The following is a 20,697-nucleotide window of genomic DNA, read 5'->3' on the forward strand; positions in this document are numbered from 1 at the left end:
TCTTGGAATTACACCAGGAATGCCTGATCGGATTCCTCTAGAAGTGCTTCGCTCCAGAGGCTTTTCCAAGGTTTCATATACAAATCCTTCCTGTGATTTCACCAAGGATTCCTTCAAGGACTTCTACTACGGAACGTCTCACAGTGGTCCAGATTTGAAAATACGTGGCAAAAATTGTAAAATTATAGTAGTCTGCTGTTTTTAGCCTAAATGAATATACTGAAACATCATTGAGCTCTCAATTTCATATTAATGGCATTTGCATTATTTGTCGATTTCTTCGAACGAATTCCGAACAAAATTGCTGTGCAAGCCGAAAATAGCATTATGTTGAAGAGTTTGATATATTGTTGACAAGCATTCTAAGGTATTTATTCAGAAGAGAAATCTGGAGCAACATTTGAAAAGGTCCCAAGAGGTCTTGTGCCTTTTTTGGAATATGCTCTGTTAAGCCTAACAATAATGGCAAATGAACACCGTTATCCGAAAGATCGATGTTTGCTTTTTCTGATAACGGTCTTAGTCTGTGTGGATATGTTTATGAGGGCTCAGCAGAGACGTGCGAAGTCATTGTTTACCAATGCATTGCAATACTTATATGCCCTTACAAATGTTGCTCCAGAAATAATAGTAACTAAGGCTATCACCGAATGACCTTTGCTGTCCTTTACTGAACAACATGTGTCTATTTAGATATCTATTCAAAAATTAGAAGAACTGTCGAAGTGGACGTTGGGAGTTTGGGTACATATAATTAACCAGACACGAGTATTCGCGTTAACATCGCAATAAAAGATCACACACAGTTCATTCCGAACGCATCTTCAAAGTTTAATTGCCAAAAATCACCATTCTGCTGTTTCATAGAGTTAGTACCAACTTTGGCGGTACGGATGGCACTAATTAATGTGCTTACGAAGTGGAAACAAATGACTATCACCGCGACCGACGATCCGGCGACTGATGGCGCTAAAAGCAGAAGCGGAACAATATTCCGGATTATGACACTAGTAACTATACCTAGTACCAGTGTACTTCGTCTATCGAGTAGCGTTCGTGTGATTCTGACTGTGTGGTATCATCCGCACCAACTTGGCCATTTAACTGTAGTGGCTAATTTCGAGCCACTCCGGTTTTCGGTGTCCGCAACGCAACGAACACCAGAACAGCCACCAGACGACGCACTGACAATTGGACACAGTGGGCACCGAAGAATCGTCAACCCAGAACCAGGACCGACGTTGAACGTTTGGAAATTTACAATCCATGTGCGATGAAAGTTATTCTGCAATTAGTTTTAATTGTAATACCGAGCTTTATCCGGACCGAAGCCATCGACGTCACTGGTGGACGGAGTGGCACAATCATTGTCACCAGCCAACATGGGAAGAGCTCTAATGGTCTATCGATGGGGATCAAGAACTTCGACCGTGCAGCTGGCAGGCAACGCTCGGCTAGCTATGAACGGGATTTAGTGGTAAAATTAGCTAATGGGGATTAGACTATGGAGTTATTGAAATGGGGCTCGTACTTCTGGAACAGTTAATGGAAATTTATAACAACGACGTGATTTCTGAATTCCAGATAGACACAATAGAAGCTGCAGATTATCCGGCTGAAATTCATGTGGTCACTACCAAAGATGGGTACATACTGAAGCTGCACCGCATTGCGGATCCGGCTCTTCAGAAGGACACTGATTACTCAGATGAGGAGCAAACAGTGAACGCATCGGGAGGTTGTCAAGGTGTTGTGCTTCTCATGCATGGGTTATTCTCGACGGCAGCCGATTTCGTCGTGACCGGGCCGGAAAGTGGATTGGCTTTTGTGTTGGCGGATGCCGGATTCGATGTTTGGATGGGTAATGCACGTGGGACGCGTTTTTCGAGGAAGAATTTGCATCGTACTCCCAAGGAAGCAGCCTTTTGGGATTTCAGGTAAGTAGTTCAAGTAGCATAAACCTAAACCAACATGTGAAAATGGCGGAACAACCATTGCGAACTTTAGCTTCCCTTGTCCCACCTAGGCGATTGGATAAGAAGCCGTTGTGCAATGCCTCTTACTGGGCTTCAATAAGGTCGATGATTTTCGCAGGGATGCCCTTGTGCCTCAGGGCCTCTGCACTTGTTTTCGTGATTACTTTCATGTCTTTGGATTTGATCTAGATCTACTGAAATTGATCTAGATAAGTTTTATCTTTCAATACGACGCTCTAGCGTTCTCGGTATGTATCCTAGAAGATTGTAGTCTTCGACAAATGGGTTTGAATTGGTTGGTACATACTACATTCTAACGTCTTCGGTTTTGATCTAGGTCTTAAAAAAAACTTGTTTTATCTTTACATAGGACGCTCTAGCATTCTCGGTATGCATCCTAGAGGGATGGAGTTTTCGGCAAAGTGCTTTGGATTGGTTGGTACTGCATTCCTCCGTCTTAGGTTTTGCCCAAGATTTGCTTTAACTGATCTAGATCAGTTGTATATTTTGATATGATAATGTATTGTTCTCGATATGCATCATGAAGAGTCTTTAAAGAAGTGTCTTGAACTTATTGGTTCCGAGCAGAGGAGAATAGACAGCATTCATTTATTACGTAACGCTAAAATCGACGTTTTTAGACCCCCTTCCCCCTCCGTGACGCTTTGTTATATGAAAGTCCTAGAATTTTTGTATGGAGCGTAACGCTCGGCCATACTCCCCCTCTCCCCTAGAGCGTTACGTAATTTGTGGACGGCGCCATAGCAAATTGATAACAACAGAATCACATAGCCTATTTTTATATCATAATTTGTTATTGTTAACTTATCAAAATATATCTTTTTATTAACATGTTTTGTTGGGCAAACATATTTTGCTATGTTCAAGTTATTAGGATATATCCGCAAGATAACATTTTAATAACATATTATGAATATGAATATGAAGAACAAGTTTAGCTATTATTCTACTATAGAGAATGTACGAATATGTGATAAATAATAACACAACAATAACTACTTCTCAAATTTCCTGTAATTAAGTTGTAATTGATCTAACAAAACATGTTATTAAATTAGTTTTCCAGGAACATTTTTTTTATCTGTATTAACGAGATTTTTAGCCCTAGGCTAGTTCATCTCGGGACCCACATTTTACTTCGCTTCCGAAGGAAGAACCCACATTTTGTGAGTATGTCGGGAGTGGGATTCGATCCCAGGTCCTCGGCGTGATAGTCAAGTGTTCTAACCACTACACCAGGTCCGCTCCACACCGTAGGAACATTTTTTTGTTATGATATTTGTTATTTTGCCGCTTATGACAGACAAGTTTAGAACATAATATGTTATGCAAATAACATAAAAATTACTGATTCCATTATTCAGTTATTAAGCCAAAACAACATATTTTATTACGCTGTTGATATTTTCTTCTGCTCGGGGTACCATATTCACAAGCCTTCGATTTTGATGTAGGTTAGCTGTAACTGCCTTAGACATTGCCGAAGACTCCAACTCTCTAGGATGAATACCGAGAACCCTTTGCTCTAGTGTTGAAAGATAAAACTTATCTAGATCAGTTTCAGCAGATCTATATCAAAACCAAAAACAAAAAAGTTTAGCACCAATATATCTAGACTTTTTTGCTGAAAACCCTAACCCTCTAGGATGCCTGGCAAGAGCACTGGAGCGCTTGTTCGTCGAGAGACACGATTGATCGTAGCTAGGGATGTTCAAGATAGTTGCGAATATTTTTTATTACTTCTGCACTATGACTTATTAGCAGAAATCACGTCATTTTATATTGTCACGACTTAAATTTGCCATGCAAATAAAAAATATAAACAATACATTTTTTAAAAACGTTCCTTACTTACGCTATTCTGGAGGAAAAATTAGCATCCCTAGAAACATGAATCTATATATATATAAATGCAGTGGCATACGTGGGACCGCGCATAACTTGCGAACGGAAGGACCGATTTTGATCGTCTTAGTTTTGTTCTGTTAGTTTTCACCCAAGGAAGGTTTATGAGGCAAAAAACGTAGAAAAATTGAGAGTTTTAGAAAATCGATCTTCCATACGTTTTGACCGGGGACTTGGTCTTGGCTAGAAACTTGAAACGTAAAAAAACGCAGTAGGCAAGACAAAGTTTGCCGGGTACAGCTAGTTTTGTATAAAAAGAAGTAGAATAGATGGGTAAAAGAAAATTGCAAATCGGCTCACATGCAGCTGAGAACAAGCTGCTCAAAATTTAGTTCCCACATTTTTCCTATCACGGTATTTGTAGTGATAATATTCTGTTTCTGGATATAGATCACTTTGCAGAAGGCCCCTGGGGATTTGTTCGATTTCATGCTGCCGATATCTGTTTCAATTTCCTGTAATGATGAAGATATGATGTTAACCAGGGTAATACGTTGATCTCTTTACGGACCATGCCTAGATGCTGGCGGAAACACTTGAAAGCCGATTAATAAACTCTTTGAGAAACTCCTGAGGAAACTCAAGCAGAAATTTCATAAGAAACTGGTAGAAAGACTCCCTAGTGGTATTCCTGTATACGTATACGTCTACGATCTGTTTGAGGTATTCCTGAAACAAGTCCTTGATGAATTTCCTGAAGTAGTTCTCGAAGTAATTTCTGGAGAAATCGCCTATAAAACAGCTAGAAAAATACTCGGAACAACTCTTGAAAAAAATCTCAATGGAACTTTTGGATGATGTCTCATTGAAACAGCTAAATGAACTCCCGACGAAACTTACGGATAAATTTCTGTAAGAATTCCTGGAGAAATTGTCGATGTATCATCTAGAGGAATTTCAAAAGCAATTTCTACCCTAATGAACCAAAATCATACACGAACCGTAATGTAGGCGGTTCAACAATACCGCATACTGTTCGAATTGTAGCCCTAAGACTACCCCCACCCGTGGGCACCATTAAGCATTTTAACGTAAAATTGAGCCCCGAACAGCCAAGCGACCTGCACCAATCGTTGTTAAGTAGGGCTTGGAAATGAAAAATATACGTACGGTACGTAACAGGGCTCAGAATGTAGAAACATGTAAACTACGGTCTCTATCCGTACGTTCGTGCGCTCTCGCCCGTTGAGCTCACTGGGTAGCGTAAAGAAGAAACGTAAGAATACGAGTAGGGATTTTTTGCCAATCATTCCAGTTCAATTAATAAAGTTTCTAGAGAATGATTTTCCTGTTTTGAATAATTCATTTTAGTTTCTATCAAATATTTAAAATTGATATTGATAATTGCTTTGAAAATTTTCAATCATAGGTCGTTACATGAATAACACAACAAATGGTTTGACTTTTAATTGTGATAGAATGACAAAAAATGGATTGAAATAGACAAGTTTTAATTGAGTATCTTTTGAATAAAATTTTCCCTACTTCACCGATCTTAGGATCGTACGTATTGATTTTCTTGAAAAAGAAGTTACGGTTATTCAGAGATGCTTTGACTTAATAAGTGTTTTTTTTAAGAACAGAAACACTTCAGTTGTTAAAAATAAAAAAAAAACTTAATAATACCATTCAAAAATCAAAAAAAATATCGAGTTGAAAAGCTTCATCAATTAAAATATGTCATGTGATGGTGATGGCTTTAAACCAGTGCAGAACTTGCGATGTCGGATGTTGGATAGTTAAAATATAACCAATTTTGTTGTATGAAGTGCCAAAAGGGAGCGTGGACTCACAAGTACTTTAACAAATACGCAATCCACTTCAAGCGCATAAAATATGCTTCCAACAAAATGTTCCAACAACTCGCAGTATATATTAAAATTTCCGTGTTATGGTTTATAACTGAAAGTTTGCATAAAATTTATCGCAGACTGTTTGGAAGACATCATCTAATATGACCAAGACTCAAGAATGTGGACCATAGAGCGATCTTCAGCGTGACATAGGCCTGACGACCATGACTCCCTCATCAAATCTGCAGTTAGCTTAATACACTTCCTATCCCCCTGATAAGTAAGTTCAATCAATTAAAATATGGCAAATGAAAAAGAAAAGCTCAAAAAGAACGAAAAGTCATCAAACTTTACAGTCTAAAAGTGCATAAATAATCCTATCTAGTCGTAACAAAATCATTTTGAAAGCTCGTAAGAATCAAAAGCCATCATTCATCATTCAGCAATCATTTATTTAACTATCACTTTGTAACTGTTTACTACAAGAACTTATTACTTTGATAAATTTGATGATTTATTTCATGCACTCTATGCTTGAAAAGTATGCAGCTGGATTAGAACTATATTTTTAAAGATAAAGAACAAGTAATGTGGTTAAAAGAAATTTGCTCTTACATTTCAGTTTATATTTTAAAAAGTAATACATCTTTATTTTGTTTATTTTGTAACAGTTATTGAATGTATTTTTTACTTGAGTTTAAATCAGTCATTATTGTTTTTGTATGTTTTCCCGGCATTTCATTATAACTTCTTACTTTACCACGAACTGAATTGATTTAAATCAACACAGACCATGGCTTTTTACTTTTACACCGTGTCCAATAAGTTCTCATACAAAATCAAATTCAATTCAATTCACATCTGTAATTAGGATTTTCAAAGTAAATTTATTTATTGAAAGGCTAACTAACATACACCAAATACAGCATATGTTTTGGAACTAACTGCCCTTTATCCTTCTCTGCTGATCGCTTATGTGTCGTTAGTCCATTTCAGCTGGCACGCACCCCATTTCATTGGTATTTCGTCGTATTTTAACGGGTAATGGATTTGAATTGAAACAAATTAGGTTCCTGTTCTCACCATTGCTAGTAGCAACTATGACCAGAAGAGAAAAAATATGAGATCCTGTAGTCGTAAAGAACGAAGCCGTTTTATTTTGTACAAAATAAAACGTATATTAAACAAAAATGTCCATTTACCTGTTTTAATGAGATTTGTTGTGTTAAAGAAGCATGGGTGCATTTTATCTGGTTGATTCACACCATTCTCACTTATAAAACATGAATGTATTCCTATTGTGGTGAATTTTGTCCAAAATTTACGTTTTATGGTGTTTATCTTTGATAGGGTATGTGTGCCATCAGTAATCTCACGCTCCCATATTCATCCTATTGGAAAACAAGCGATTACGGCACCGATTGATTCCGTTCTTTTTGTTTTCATGGGTGCTCACTTCTAACAAAAAATACAAAAATAAGAAACAAAACAAACAGCGCTTCAATCCTTTGTTTTTCGTAGGATGAAAATGGGAGCCACATGCTTAATAAGGGAACTAATACCCTATAACGGTTATTTTCATGAAAATCAGCCCAAGTTGAGCTTACTTGCAAATTTCTTACCATATCATCACAAAAATTGTATTGTTTTAGCCTTAGTATATCCATTTGGTACATAACTTGGGATACAAATTCAAAATTTATCCTTATGGACTCTTTTTCGCTACCGTAGAATGAAAAAAAAATCGGATATTTTTCTTGCGTGCCGGAGAAAACGGATTTCAGAAAACGGAAGTGTACTGCTAGGCTTATAAAAACAAATAGAAAATAAAGTTATTCTAAGCCGTATGCTTTATTAAATCAGTATTATGTGGCCTTTCAATACATGTATTCATTTCGAAAATATGAATCACATATGTGAAATAAAATGATATTTTCTAAATTTGTGTTTTGTATGAGAACTTATTGGACACGGTGTACATGAAAATAATTTTGCAAATATGTTTGCCAACACGTTTTGGCACCATTCCAATTTTGATTTTTTTTTGGTAAAGTATAGTGATTTTTGAAATTCTCAAATGGGACTTGTTTATAACTATCGGAAATATGTTGTTGTAATTTCTAGGTTGATTAATACATTTCAGCACTGTCTCATTTTACACAGTAAGCAAAATTTTGATGGAAAACAATTTACTTTTGGCAACAAGAATCTCACATTCACGAATTGACATCACATAAAAAAAACAAACGCAGCGTAATACTTACTTATGATCTAACGATGTAAAATAGCGACCACCGGTGCGGTTTGCTTCATTTTTGTTTATACGAACGACCGGTGCGAAAATGGGTGGATATCGGAATTGAAACCTGCCCACGACGTGCTGTTGCATGAGTAGTTTGGAGCCCACGAGTGGAGTTAGTCTAATGGGTGGTTAAGCACGTCTTATAGTTATCGTTTATGTAGGTGGTGCAATGCTCGAAGGGTTTCTGGAGGAACTCCTAGAGAAATTACTGATAAAAAAACGGGGAACTTTGGTCGTAAGCTGTCAGGAAAGGAGGAGCCCACAACAGCGTCTGATTTCCATGTTAGGGGCGGCTGATCGACGTCCGAGCTAATCGACTCTAAACTCTGCTGTGCACTAGGGTAAGAAATCAAACTTTGAACTAGTCAAATTGTAATCTTAATTTGAACCATTTCGAAATTCATTAAAACGACGTATTTTTTAGGCAAATATTGTCCCGAAAAAGATGGTAAACAGCTTTCCGTAATATAACCTGATAACATGAACTTTAAAAGCATTGAAAATGCATTTTTGTCATGGAAAACAGGCAATTGAAAAATCATTGTGATTCCACCCATTTCCCCCCAGAGAAAGCACATTTTCGGTGCACTCGTACAGCTCATGCATTGTATCACACGCAATAAGTGATCACGTCAAATGAAAGCTTATTTGTCGTAGAATCGACCAACCAAATAATATTCCGCATTATTTGTCAAAAAATTATCAAATTTAAGTAATTCTTACTTGAAGAATCTTATCTTGAATTGAACCATTTGAAATCTAGATTTGAACTAGTGAATGGGGGCGAGCTTCCAGTGTTGGCCTGCAGACTGCGCTAGTGGTTGCTTTGTTTACTCTTGGGCGATGGAAAATTCCAAATTTAGTTTTCGAATTCCTGAAGGATTCCGAACATTCTGAGCTGAAATTCCACTGCCTAATGAAAAAGAGTTACGAGAATTAGCAGATCCATGTGATTTTTAGTTGTTTAGCATGAAATTGGCTGTTGCGGGAATTGCTCGAGCTGCTGCCGCCACTAGTTCAAATCTAGATTAAAATTGGTTCAAATTATGATTACGATGGTTCAAATTAAGATTAAAATCACTATTGACAAATAATTGAATTTCTCAATGAAATTTGGTGCAAATGTTAACTTTTTGCCACTTTACGGAAAGCTAATACCCGTGGCTTTCATATACGTGAGACCTTACCGTAGTAAATTATTTCCATGTGGATGAAAAAATCAATCAAAAGTGCCGCTGCTTCAGAAAGCCGCAATTTGGTTCAATTCATGATTACCTACCCTATTATCCTCCGGAAAGTAGGAGTTTGGTGTCCGGCCTTGAGAGCGAGCCGTAAAACAGCATTGTAACGGAAAATCAACCACAGAATAATACAAACCGGAAAGCGGCATACGACAGTATCGACCGCGCAGAGCTATGGAAAATCATGGACGAAAACGGCTTTCCTGGGAAGCTGACTTGATTGATTAAAGCAACGATAGGCGGTATGCAAAACCGCATTAGGGTTTTTGGTGAGCAGTCCAGTTCATGTAAATCTCGCCGGGGACGGTGACAAGGTGACGGACTCTTATGTCTACTCTTCACCATCGCCCTGGTAGGTGTAATGCGACCTGCCGGGCTCAACAGCTGGGGGATGATTTCCACAAAATCCGGTCAATTTGTGTGCTTTGTGGACGACAGGGACATTATCTCCAGAACATTTAGAACGGTGACAAAACTATACACTCACCTGAAACGCGAAGTAGCAAAGGTCAGACCGTTGATGAATGCGTCAAAAACTAAGTGGAAATGCCAGGCTGACAACAATGCCAGTCGTGAAACACGAAAACATCGGGCTCCAGAAACAACAGCAGTCTAAAAAGATTCACCCACGCATCAAATGCATCATGCAGAAAACACTAATAAGACCGGTGGTCCTCTACCAACAAGAGGACAAGGCATGGACGATGTTCGAGGAGGACATGCAAGCACTCGGAGTTTTCGAGCAACGCGTGCTAAGGACAATCTTCGGCGGTGTGCAGGAGAACGATGTGTGGCGGAGGAGAGTGAATCACGTGTTCGGTGCACTCTACAGCGAAAAGCCTGCACGAACGTCAGGAGAAATCTTATCAGGAACTTTTGGAAGTAGCTTTCTAAAACACCTGATAAATTCCTAGAGATTATAATGGAGAAATAATCTTAACTACTAAAGGTAATTTTGAAGAAACTGTTGAATGTATTCCTGGAGAAACATTTCCTTAACTATATGAATTTATCTGACGCCTCTTTAAGTTTCTCTTTCAATATCGTGTTTTAAACACGATGCTTTACAGAATACACTTCCTTCTAATGAACATATTTCACGGAAATCGTATTTGATTCACGTTTTCAAGCGTTTCCGCTTAAGCCATGAACCATCGCGATAATCGGTAAAAATGGCCAAATTAATTACCCCTAATTATGGTATGCAATTGGAAGAGAAGCGATAATTTCCCACCGGTAGCATCCGAGCGTCGTCGCCGTCGTTCACCCGGAGCACGTTCTGGACCATTCGTCCGTTCGTTCGTTTGCTTAACTGATTCTCTTCCGGAGAAATCGCAACACGGGAAACGCTTATTCGAAGTTCCCACCGCTTAGCGCCACTTGAGATGATAATTAATTTATTCCTATTTATTTCTTTCGCCACCGCGTGGCATCTCTGCCCTGGCGCCATCAAGTGCACGTAGGATATTGCCAGCTTCTTAAGGAGGAGGAGGAGGAGAACCTGAAAAGTGCACTCGTTTGGATTTAATAATGGGGAATTAAATGCAGAAATAATTTAACCGTGTCCTCCGGAATAACTTCTTGCGCTTTCCCAGACCCGGAATGAACGCTTATCGGGCACATGGATCACCCACCGCTGCAGGAACCATCAAGGATGGAAATGCTATTAAGAATCGTAAGCACTAATAGAGTTAATAAACTATAGAGGACGAATGTCGCTGCTGTTCCCTTTGTTCTCGCTCGCAAACATGTCGGGTATCTATCTGTCAAACTGCATACTTTTTCGCTTTGACACTTATAGCCCGGCCTATCTCCGCCAGCAAGAGATGTTTCGGCAGCGACGCCAGCGACATTCTTCCTCTATAGTTTATTACCTCTATTTAAGCACTAAACAAGATTGCGAACGACTCACTCAAAGTACAAGTTTTCGGTAATACCAATCCATGTCGTCAATTATGAAGTTCACTGAACGTTCATATGTACTTACCTTACCGGTCAGGCTAAGGCCGGGGTGGCCTCTGCTGTACATAGTAGCCGCCTCCATTCCACTCGGTCCATGGCTGCTTGTCTCCAGTTCCGCACTCTGCGTAGGGTCCGCAGATCGTCCTCCACTTGGTCGACCCACCTAGCTCGCTGCGCTCCACGTCTTCTTGTACCGGTCGGATGACTATCGAGAACCATTTTAGTCGGGTTGCTATCCGACATCCTGATGACGTGACCCGCCCACCGTAGCCTCCCGGTTTTCGCGGTATGGACGATGGTTGGTTCTCCCAGCAGCTGATGCAGCTCGTGGTTCATTCGCCTTCTCCAAGTCCCGTCTTCCATCTGCACTCCGCCGTAGATGGTACGCAGCACCTTCCGTTCGAAAACTCGCCTCTGAATTTCTCTGCTGGTGTAGTTGTCGTCGGTCACCAGTGAGCCCAAGTACACGAATTCTTCAACCGCCTCGATTTCATCCCCGTCGATATGAATTCGGGGTGGCGGGCGCGGTGATTCCTCCCTGGAGCCCTTTGCCATCATGTACTTTGTCTTCGACACATTAATGACTAATCCGATTCGCCTGGCTTCACTCTTTAGTCGGATGTACGTTTCCGCCATCGTCTCAAATTTACGAGCAATAATATCAATATCATCGGCGAAACCAAGCAGCTGAACGGACTTCGTGAAAGTCGTCCCACTCGTGTTTATCCCCGCTCTTCTTATTACACCCTCCAAAGCAATGTTGAACAGCAAGCACGAAAGACCATCACCTTGCCGTAACCCTCTGCGAGATTCGAAGGGACTCGAGAGTGTCCCTGATACTCGAACTACGCACATCACTCGATCCATCGTCGCCTTGATCAACCGTATCAGTTTATCCGGGAGTCCGTATTCGTGCATAATCTGCCATAGCTGTTCTACGTTCATATGTACAGATGGGTAAATTATTGGTCAAATTAGGAAAAAAAATCCACAATTCAGGTAACATTTGAATCTTCCAGGATTTTATCCAGGAATTCATTCTAGATTTCTCCCAGGGATCCTTCCAGATATTTTTCCAGGTATTCCTCCAGGGATTCTTCCAGAAATTCGCCCAGGAAATCCTCCTAAGATTCCTTCAAGCATTCCTCCTGTTGAAGTTTCTGGAGGAAAACCTGGAGAAGTTCTTAAAGGAAAATCTAGAGGAGTTCTTGGAGGAATCTCTAGAGCCCTTCCTGAAGAAATCTTTGGAGAAATTCCTGGAGAAATCCCCAGAGGAATTCATGGACGAGTTTTTGCAGATTCTGTAGGAGAATCCCAGGAGAAATTCCTGGAGGGAAATCTTGAGGAATCCTTGGAGAAATTCTTATAGATGAATCTCTGGAAGAATCATTGGAGAACTTTCAAAGGAGTGTTTGCAGGATTCTCGTAGAAACACCTGGTGAAATCATAAAGAAATTCCCGAAGGAATTCTGATGGTATAAATTTCATAATATTGATGCACACTTACACGCTCAGAAAACCGTTCTGATAAACGTGAACAAACAAACGCAAATATGAGAACATGCAAATATACACCGTGAACTGGAACTAGTTCCAGCTGTCAATATGGGCGTTCTAAAAAACGTGAAATCTAGTTCACGGTGTACATTTCTTATTGTTGTTATCGTTGCTATGCATAGTTCTCGTTTGTTCCCGTTGCCGTGATTGAGAGTGCACGTATATCGGAACGGATTTTTTTGCGTGTAAAAGTAAAGCCCCGCAAGAATTGCTGATGGAATTCCTTGAAAAATCCCTGGATATGTTTCTAGAAGAATTCTTGCAGGAATTCAAAGAAAGATTCCTTGGAAGATCTCCTGAAGCATTTCTAAAGGAATCCATAGAGGAATCCCCAGGGCAATTCCTTGAGTTATTCCTGGAGGTATTCCATGAGGAATTCCAGTAGGAATCTCCAGAATAGTGATATATCCTTAAATACTGGTAAGTCTTTCTGTATAAATCACTTGATAAGAACACCTTTAGTTTGGCTCCGTTACCGAGTACGGCTCAACTTCGAATGAATATTTATTCTTTTCATCATGCATACAGAGCTTCTGAGAGAAGGTAGATAAGTATGGGTAAGTATATAATTTTATAATTGGAACTTATAGAGTGACCAGTTTATAACATGTTCAGATATAACAATTCTTCCCTGTTTAGTTAATTCTTACAGGAATTATTTTACTAAGCTATATTCAGAAAGCAACACATGCTATTACAATGTATTAGTCTTAGCTGCACTTAAATGTCGATCGAAAATACAATAATCAACATTAACTATGCTCAGAACGCCAAAATTTAATCTTGACTGATTCGTCTTAACTTAGACCGAGTCACTATAGGGCTTCTTGCGATATGTTTTCTTTTCCTAGATTGACGATAAGCTTCGTTTTGTTCAGCTACATCCTTTGAAACTCCGGGATTCAAACATGATTTCTCAACGGCGTCTATTTCTGAGCCCGATCGTTCTTGGTCGACACTTACGATCGGGAATCCCATGAAGTCTTCTTCTTCGTCCAAAGAAAAACGTCTATTCGTGCATTCCTTCTTAGCCGTCATCACCTTGGTTCTTCGATTTGGTTGTCCCAACATCTTTAGCTGATGTCTGTGAGCTGTCAGTACATGTGAACCCAGAGCAATCTGAAAAACATTAATAGACATTCTTTTAACAAATTTTGCTTCTAGCCATTTGGGTATATCTTTTTGATTATGGTTTTTATATAACAGCTTATCCCCTGCCTTCAAGTTATCAAGTTCATTTGAAATGCTTTTTTCTATAAACTGAAAGTTTTCATCGGTTTTAGTACTTCTTTCAATAAAGTTTTTATATGTTTTCTTTGGATTTATCAAATCTAAAAGCATTTTAGGTTTGAAATTTAACACTTTTTCAGAAGGAAAAGCTCCTTCCTCACCAAGACAACTATTTCTATAGTTAATGAGAAAGAGATTTAACTTATCCTCTATGTCCAAAGATTTCGTTTGATTGTCTATCAAAAATTTCTTTAAAACGTCCTTAACTACTCGCACCATCCTTTCGGCCTGGCCATTACTGGCCGGATTATATGGAGGGCTTTTAAGTATTTTGACTCCTTGGTGCCTCAAAAAATCCATAAATTCTTGCGAATTAAACGGTGGTCCTCCATCTGTAACCACTATATCTGGAAGGCCAAACCTTGCAAAAAATGATGCAAATTTTCTGTTTACTAGTTTTGCTGTAGTTCCAAAACGCACCCATTCCACTTCTAACCATTTTGAATTACTATCCACAATAAGCAGGAAGGTCTTACCTTCGAAATGAAAAAAATCAGCATGTAGTCGACTAAACGGTCGTGTAGTAGGTAACCAAGTTCCTGTTTGTTTTGGTTTAGGCACAACTTCCATCTTAGTACAAGTATCGCAATGTTTAACATAAGCTTCTATGTCTGCATTAATACCATGCCAAAAAACTACTGTTCGTGCCAGTTTTTTCATTTTTACCATGCCACCATGATTAGCATGTAAAAGTTTTAAAATTTTCATTTTTAGTGTCTCCGGAATAATTACTTTATTTTCTACAAGCAAAACTCCGTCTACCATTTCTAAAATGTCTTTTTGGGCAAAAAAGTTCTTAAAACCATTTGGTATTTTCTTTGGCCACCCAAGAGTAACAAATTCTGACAATTTTGATAAAAAGTTATCTGATTTAGTTTCTCTTGCAATTAACGAATAGTCTAAAGGAAACTCATTAGAAAAATTCAGATTTTGTATGGCATTTTGTTCTAAATATGTTGGTACTTTTTGATTTATTGGGAAGCGACTGCAAAAATCAGCATTTCCCATTTTAGCAGCGGGACGGTATTCAATTTCGAAATTGTAAATGGAAAGTTCCATTATATACCTTTGCAGTCTGGTTACGTATATTGAATGTTTCCCTTCTTTCCCGAAAATACCCAATAAAGGTTTGTGATCGGTGTATACCTTAAACCTTTGTCCGAATAAAAACTTATGAAATTTTTTTATTACGCAAACTAACGCAAGAGCCTCTAAATGAAGTATAGGGTATCTTTTTTGTGCATCGTTGAGTGAGAAGGATGTAAAACATACTGGTCTTTCTGTGTTGTTTTCAACTTGAGCAAGTACACCCCCTAAACCATAGGAAGATGCATCAGTAACTACAACTAAAGGTTTCCTTGGGTCGTAAAACGTAAGCAAATTTGCATTCAAAAGGTTTTCTTTACTTTCCGTAAAAACTTTGTCGCAATCATTAGTCCAGTTAAAGTGTGCATTTTTCTTAAGCAAGGCATACAAACATTTAAGTTTTGAACTCAAATTAGGTATAAATTTGTTGTAATAATTTACTAAGCCAAGGTATGCTTTGAGCTCCGTAACATTTCGAGGTACCTTTGCATCTTTGATGGTTGAAAGTTTCTCAGGAGAAGGAAGCAAACCTTCATCTGTAATTAAATGTCCCAGGTATTGTAGAGAATCGACGAAAAATTTACATTTCTTAAAATTAACACTGATATTTGCAGCAGCCAGTCTTTCAAGTACCTGTACTACTTTGTCTAAACATTCACGAAAAGTTTTTGCTGCAATGAGCACGTCGTCTAAATAAACGCTAACATTTTCTAGTCCTTTCAGGACTTGGTCCATGACCTGCTGAAACACAGCAGCACTGGACGACGCACCCTGTGGTAGACGGTTATACGTATACAAACCCTTTTCTGTATTGATTACAACATATTTCCTTGATCGTTTTGATAGTTTTAGTTGAGTATAAGCCCCTGTCAGATCCAATGAACAGAAAACTTTGCTGCCTGCTAAAGAAGCAAAAATATCCTGAGCAAGCGGAAGAGGATAAGTGTTAGGCAAGAGTACTTTATTTAAAGAGACTTTGCAGTCAATTACCATTCGCAAATCGTTGTCCTTTTTAATAATCGCTATAACTGGTGCCGCCCACTCGCTGGCTTTTATCGGTGTTATGATGCCTTGTTTTTCTAAGCTATCCAAATGATTTAAGAACTTATCTTTGATTTTGTATGGGACTTGATAGGGTTTTCGAAAAATTGGCTGATCTGACGTGAAAACTAAATCTGCTTCATATCCTGAAATAGGTTTGGACAAATCGTTACGAAATACTTCAGCAAATTTCACTTTAATCATACTTATAGCTTCCTCGTGCTCTTTATCAATAGCAAGTTTTTGAACATTTTTAATTTCCGGTTCGAGAAAGCCATTTTTCCAATTTGGATAAAATGTTGTCATCCAATCTCTTCCTAAAAGGGGTCTAAATTCATTGCAAGTCTTAAGCACTACTAAACTACCAGTACTTTGCTTTCCATTGAGCATAATTTCTGCTATAATTTGCCCAACTACATCTAGCTTTACACCATTGACAACAACGAGTTTCTTGTGACACATTGATATAGGAACATAACTAAAAAACTTTTTATATAAAAATTCGCTAATAACTGTCACAGCAGAACCGGTGTCTATCTCCATGATCAACTTTTTATCATTAACCAGTACTGTAACTAAACATGCTTCATTCTCACTACTGATTATCGTTTTTTCAACTGCATCCAAAGTTATGTCGTCCTCCATGAGTAGTTTTTGCTGTAACACTTTATCACGCAATCCAAGAATAAGTTTATCCCTTATAGCTTCATCTTTAAAATCTCTAAAGTTACAGTTTTCAGCAAGAAGCTTTACCGCTAAAACAAAATTTTCAGAACTTTCAGAAAAGCCTTGAGTGCGATTATAGAACTTATATCTGTGCATCAAAGCTGGTTCCGTTTTATCAAAGCGTGCTTTCAATTTCTTGATAATTTCATCATAATTTAACTCATTAACGTCTTTTTTAGGGAATAATAGCTTGATCTCGTCAAAAACTTCTTCACCGCTCAAAGAGATGAACCATGATCTCTCCGTATCCACTCCGACATTATGTAATGCACACAAGATTTCAAACCGTTCTACCCAATTGCTAAAGCACTTTCCTACGTGATACACATCGATTGAACCAATCATAGTAGGTGTGTTCTGCACCATACGAGTGGATGGGCCAGGAGTTGTAGACATGATGCTGATATTCACAGGGATCTATACAAAAAAAGTTACTCACGGTTTCCAAATTTGAGATGTTGGCGACTTACAGTTCCTACAGCAACGATACCAAAGGTTGCCGCCGCCGGTTAACAGACTGCAGTTGGAATGCTGTGGGTTGAGATGGCTTTAGATGATATATCGCAATCGCTGAAAACAACGATCACTGAAACACGAATTATTTCCCACGACCGAAATCCAACAGCCGTCACTCGCCAGCCGCTAATCACCAGCCACCACTCGCCAAGCACCACTCGCCAGTCACCACTCGCCAGTCACCTCTCACCAGTCACCACTCGCCAATCACCACTCACCAGCCGCCGCCACTTTGCAATTCAAGTTTCTCTCAAACTCTCGTTCTTTCTCTCCGTCTCGTTGGTTTCAATTTCAACAACGTTCCATCGAATCTTCAACTTGCCGATTATTCACAATTCCACTGGACACTCAAAGATGCCGAGAACGACTTTTCTCACCACTGGGCTCTCCGTAACCTGATTGTTCTCACCGTCGGGATCTTTGTGGCACAGAATCAAACTTCCTATCGCCGGACGGCTGAAGCACTACCAAACTTGACTATAGTTCAGACTGAGTTCGGAGACCACTCACTCTCTCGCGCTCCAACAGAAGTGAGTATTGAATAATAGACCTATAGGAACAAAGAAAAGCAAATGGCGTTAAACCACGCGCCCAGATGATATTTTTTACAGTTTTGAAATAACTTTTAAAATTAAGTTTTTTTTGCTTATTAACAAAAACTTTGTTGCTCAACAATCGCTCTAGCTAGTAACGATTGTCTGCTGCTCAAGTATATTTTTGGAGTCTTACCAATCTCCAAATCAACTCTGCTTTAAACTTACGGTTTGCTCACTCTAGAAACAACGTTTCCGTTTGAGGCAATAAAACGAAAAATATCGCTGTTTTTTCTTCAGTTTTGATGACCGATAGTACAATCACGTTTTCCTCGTTCGCCACTTGATATATCCTTAAATACTGGTAAGTCTTTCTGTATAAATCACTTGATAAGAACACCTTTAGTTTGGCTCCGTTACCGAGTACGGCTCAACTTCGAATGAATATTTATTCTTTTCATCATGCATACAGAGCTTCTGAGAGAAGGTAGATAAGTATGGGTAAGTATATAATTTTATAATTGGAACTTATAGAGTGACCAGTTTATAACATGTTCAGATATAACAAATAGTTCATGGATGAATTCCTGGATGAATCCCTGCAGAAGTCTCATAGGAATTCCTAGAATAATCTCAGAGGAATTCCTAGAGGAATCCCTGTAGGAATTTCTAAAGAAACCATAGAAGTATTCCTGGAGGAACCCTTGGAGAAATTTTTGCAGGACGCCTTGGAAGATTTCCTGGAGGAAACCCTTTAAAAATCTCCTGGAATCCTGGAGAAATTTTTGGATATACAGAGGCTACATACAGGCTCAACTGTGTTTGAGTGGGGTGGGGACGCATGGTTGCTCATTATTTATCACTCCCAATAAAAATATTGATCGAAGAAACGATTTAATTTTGATGATTAGAGCTTAGATGAAAATATCAAAAAAAAAATCCAATATGTAGAATTCCATAGCCGATAGTTTTATGATTGTTAATATTTACTGATTTAAATCATCCGTTTTACAGCTGGCACGAAATCGGCACCGGAGACCTGCCCGCCATCATCGACTACATTCTACGGCTAACGACCCAGCGGAAACTGTTCTACGTGGGCCATAACCAGGGCGTAACGGCTTTGTTGGCGCTTCTTGCGGAGAAACCGCGATACAATCGAAAAATTTCCATCGCCGCCGGAATGGCTCCCGTTGCCTATCTTGGCAACGGAAATAACGAAATCGTGAAAAATCTCGCCAAATTCAACGACCAACTTTGGGTAAACTTTCCATTTTCCAGCTGAAACGGCACCTATTTAAAAATTCCCCCTTCCCAGAAAACTTTAAATACGCTGAATATATTCGAGCTCACCCCCACGGAAAGCGTTCTGCAATTTCTGGGAAACATAATTTGCTCCGGTGAAGCGCCAACCCAAACAGTGTGCTCCGATCTGCTGGCGGAAATGTTCGGATACTCGTCGGATCAGGCCAAACTGCTGCTGCCCGGGATGCTGGACAATGTGATGACGGGGATTTCCACGAAGCAGCTCATTCACTACGGACAGTTGATTCAATCCAGTAATGAATATGCACTTGAATCGATACCCCAATGACCGGAAATGATGCTGTTGCGTACAATTCCAGGAAAGTTTCAACAGTTCGACTACATTAGCTTTCTGACCAACATGCAGAGATATAAACAAGTTAAACCACCAGAGTACGATTTGTCTAGAGTTTCGGTACCGTTTGTTCTATTCTCCGGAAGCAGAGAGTTTTTCACGTCACCGATGGTAATTGAAATTTGATATCTTTTTTAAAGTCTACTACAAAACTACTCACTCATGAATAATTGTAGGATTTCCAGAAGTTGGTGAAGAACTTACCGAATGTGGAATCCCAATCGGAGCTTCCAGCATGGGGTCACATGGATTTCATATACAACGCACAGGTCTATTTGAAAGTGTACAGTAAAATTATAGAATTTATGCAGAACTATTCCTCATCGAATACGGGTAATACATCTGTCCATTCTATACAAACCTAGAAAATATCATGTAATTTTAAGTGTCCTGAACCTGACATATACGAGCATCTTCAAAAACAAAAATTTAGAGGTTATAACATGTAAATTTACGTCTTTCAAGTCACCCCAAAATAAAACTTAGTTTTTCTTTGCGTCTAGCAATCGCTAGAGCCGATATGACAGATAAAACATAGAAAAGTAAAATATTGTCATGCATGGTATTCGAACACCGGATCTGCTGATTGTGAGCCGCATCTCTTACACTCTTAGAAAAACCCATGTAAATTTAAGTTCACTGGTCCGCTGATTGAGAGGCACGTACTATACCTCTCGGCTGTATCACCGAGTTGTGCGAAAAAAAAGATAAATGTAAAACTTGTAATTATCGGGTAAGTCGGTCGGGAGCAGTACTGAGACTCCCCGACTCAATAGCCTCAGGGTCGGCACGCTCACGTCACGAAACTCGCGGGCAGGGAACTCTCGCACTTAAAATAGGGAACCACAACAGCACTTCACGGACAACTACGCTTTATTCGGTCTAACTGGTCTGTATTTCTGGCACTTCCTTACACTCCCTCTAATCTCCCACTTTCTTATTCTAACCTGACCTTTTACGTTGGGGGCCCCTCTTCTGCAGCACTCCACCACTCCTGGTCACCTTCTACCTCTGCGTCCTGGATATTGCGCGCGATGGCGGCGCGCAGGTCTCCGTACAGCTTCCTGGTGCTGGCGTACGCGATGGCG

The 20,697-nt window shown here is 39.3% G+C and overlaps 2 protein-coding genes across 2 annotated transcripts; one reads left to right on the forward strand and one right to left on the reverse strand.

The window, feature by feature from the left end:
* The first annotated feature begins 783 nt into the window (after window positions 1-783).
* On the forward strand, window positions 784-19,997 carry LOC109413634 (lipase 3-like). The gene is made up of 6 exons (XM_029865003.2): window positions 784-1,477; window positions 1,585-1,937; window positions 18,964-19,210; window positions 19,268-19,508; window positions 19,575-19,720; window positions 19,786-19,997. Exons 1-6 carry the CDS (start codon window positions 1,274-1,276, stop codon window positions 19,972-19,974), a joined length of 1,380 nt encoding a protein of 459 aa, XP_029720863.2. The 5' UTR covers window positions 784-1,273; the 3' UTR covers window positions 19,975-19,997.
* On the reverse strand, window positions 13,214-16,777 carry LOC134284164 (uncharacterized protein K02A2.6-like). Its single transcript, XM_062842539.1, has 2 exons — window positions 16,381-16,777; window positions 13,214-16,320 (listed from the first exon to the last, which is right to left on the reverse strand). The coding sequence occupies exons 1-2, from the start codon at window positions 16,715-16,717 to the stop codon at window positions 13,535-13,537; spliced, it is 3,123 nt and encodes a 1,040-aa protein (XP_062698523.1). The 5' UTR covers window positions 16,718-16,777; the 3' UTR covers window positions 13,214-13,534.
* Window positions 19,998-20,697: the final 700 nt, after the last annotated feature.

The sequence above is a fragment of the Aedes albopictus genome, chromosome 3 (genome assembly GCF_035046485.1).
Source record: "Aedes albopictus strain Foshan chromosome 3, AalbF5, whole genome shotgun sequence".
Lineage (NCBI taxonomy): Eukaryota > Metazoa > Arthropoda > Insecta > Diptera > Culicidae > Aedes > Aedes albopictus.

Excerpts from the sequence above, each read along its gene's own strand:
- LOC134284164 (XM_062842539.1), bottom strand. The coding sequence starts at position 16,717 with ATGGAGATAGACACCGGTTCTGCTGTGACAGTTATTAGCGAATTTTTA. Across the intron at positions 16,321-16,380 it reads AGAGCACGAGGAAGCTATAA|GATATGAAGCAGATTTAGTT; the intron begins GTATGATTAAAG and ends AACCTATTTCAG.
- LOC109413634 (XM_029865003.2), top strand. The coding sequence starts at position 1,274 with ATGAAAGTTATTCTGCAATTAGTTTTAATTGTAATACCGAGCTTTATC. Across the intron at positions 1,478-1,584 it reads GCTATGAACGGGATTTAGTG|ATAGACACAATAGAAGCTGC; the intron begins GTAAAATTAGCT and ends TCTGAATTCCAG. Across the intron at positions 1,938-18,963 it reads GCAGCCTTTTGGGATTTCAG|CTGGCACGAAATCGGCACCG; the intron begins GTAAGTAGTTCA and ends TCCGTTTTACAG.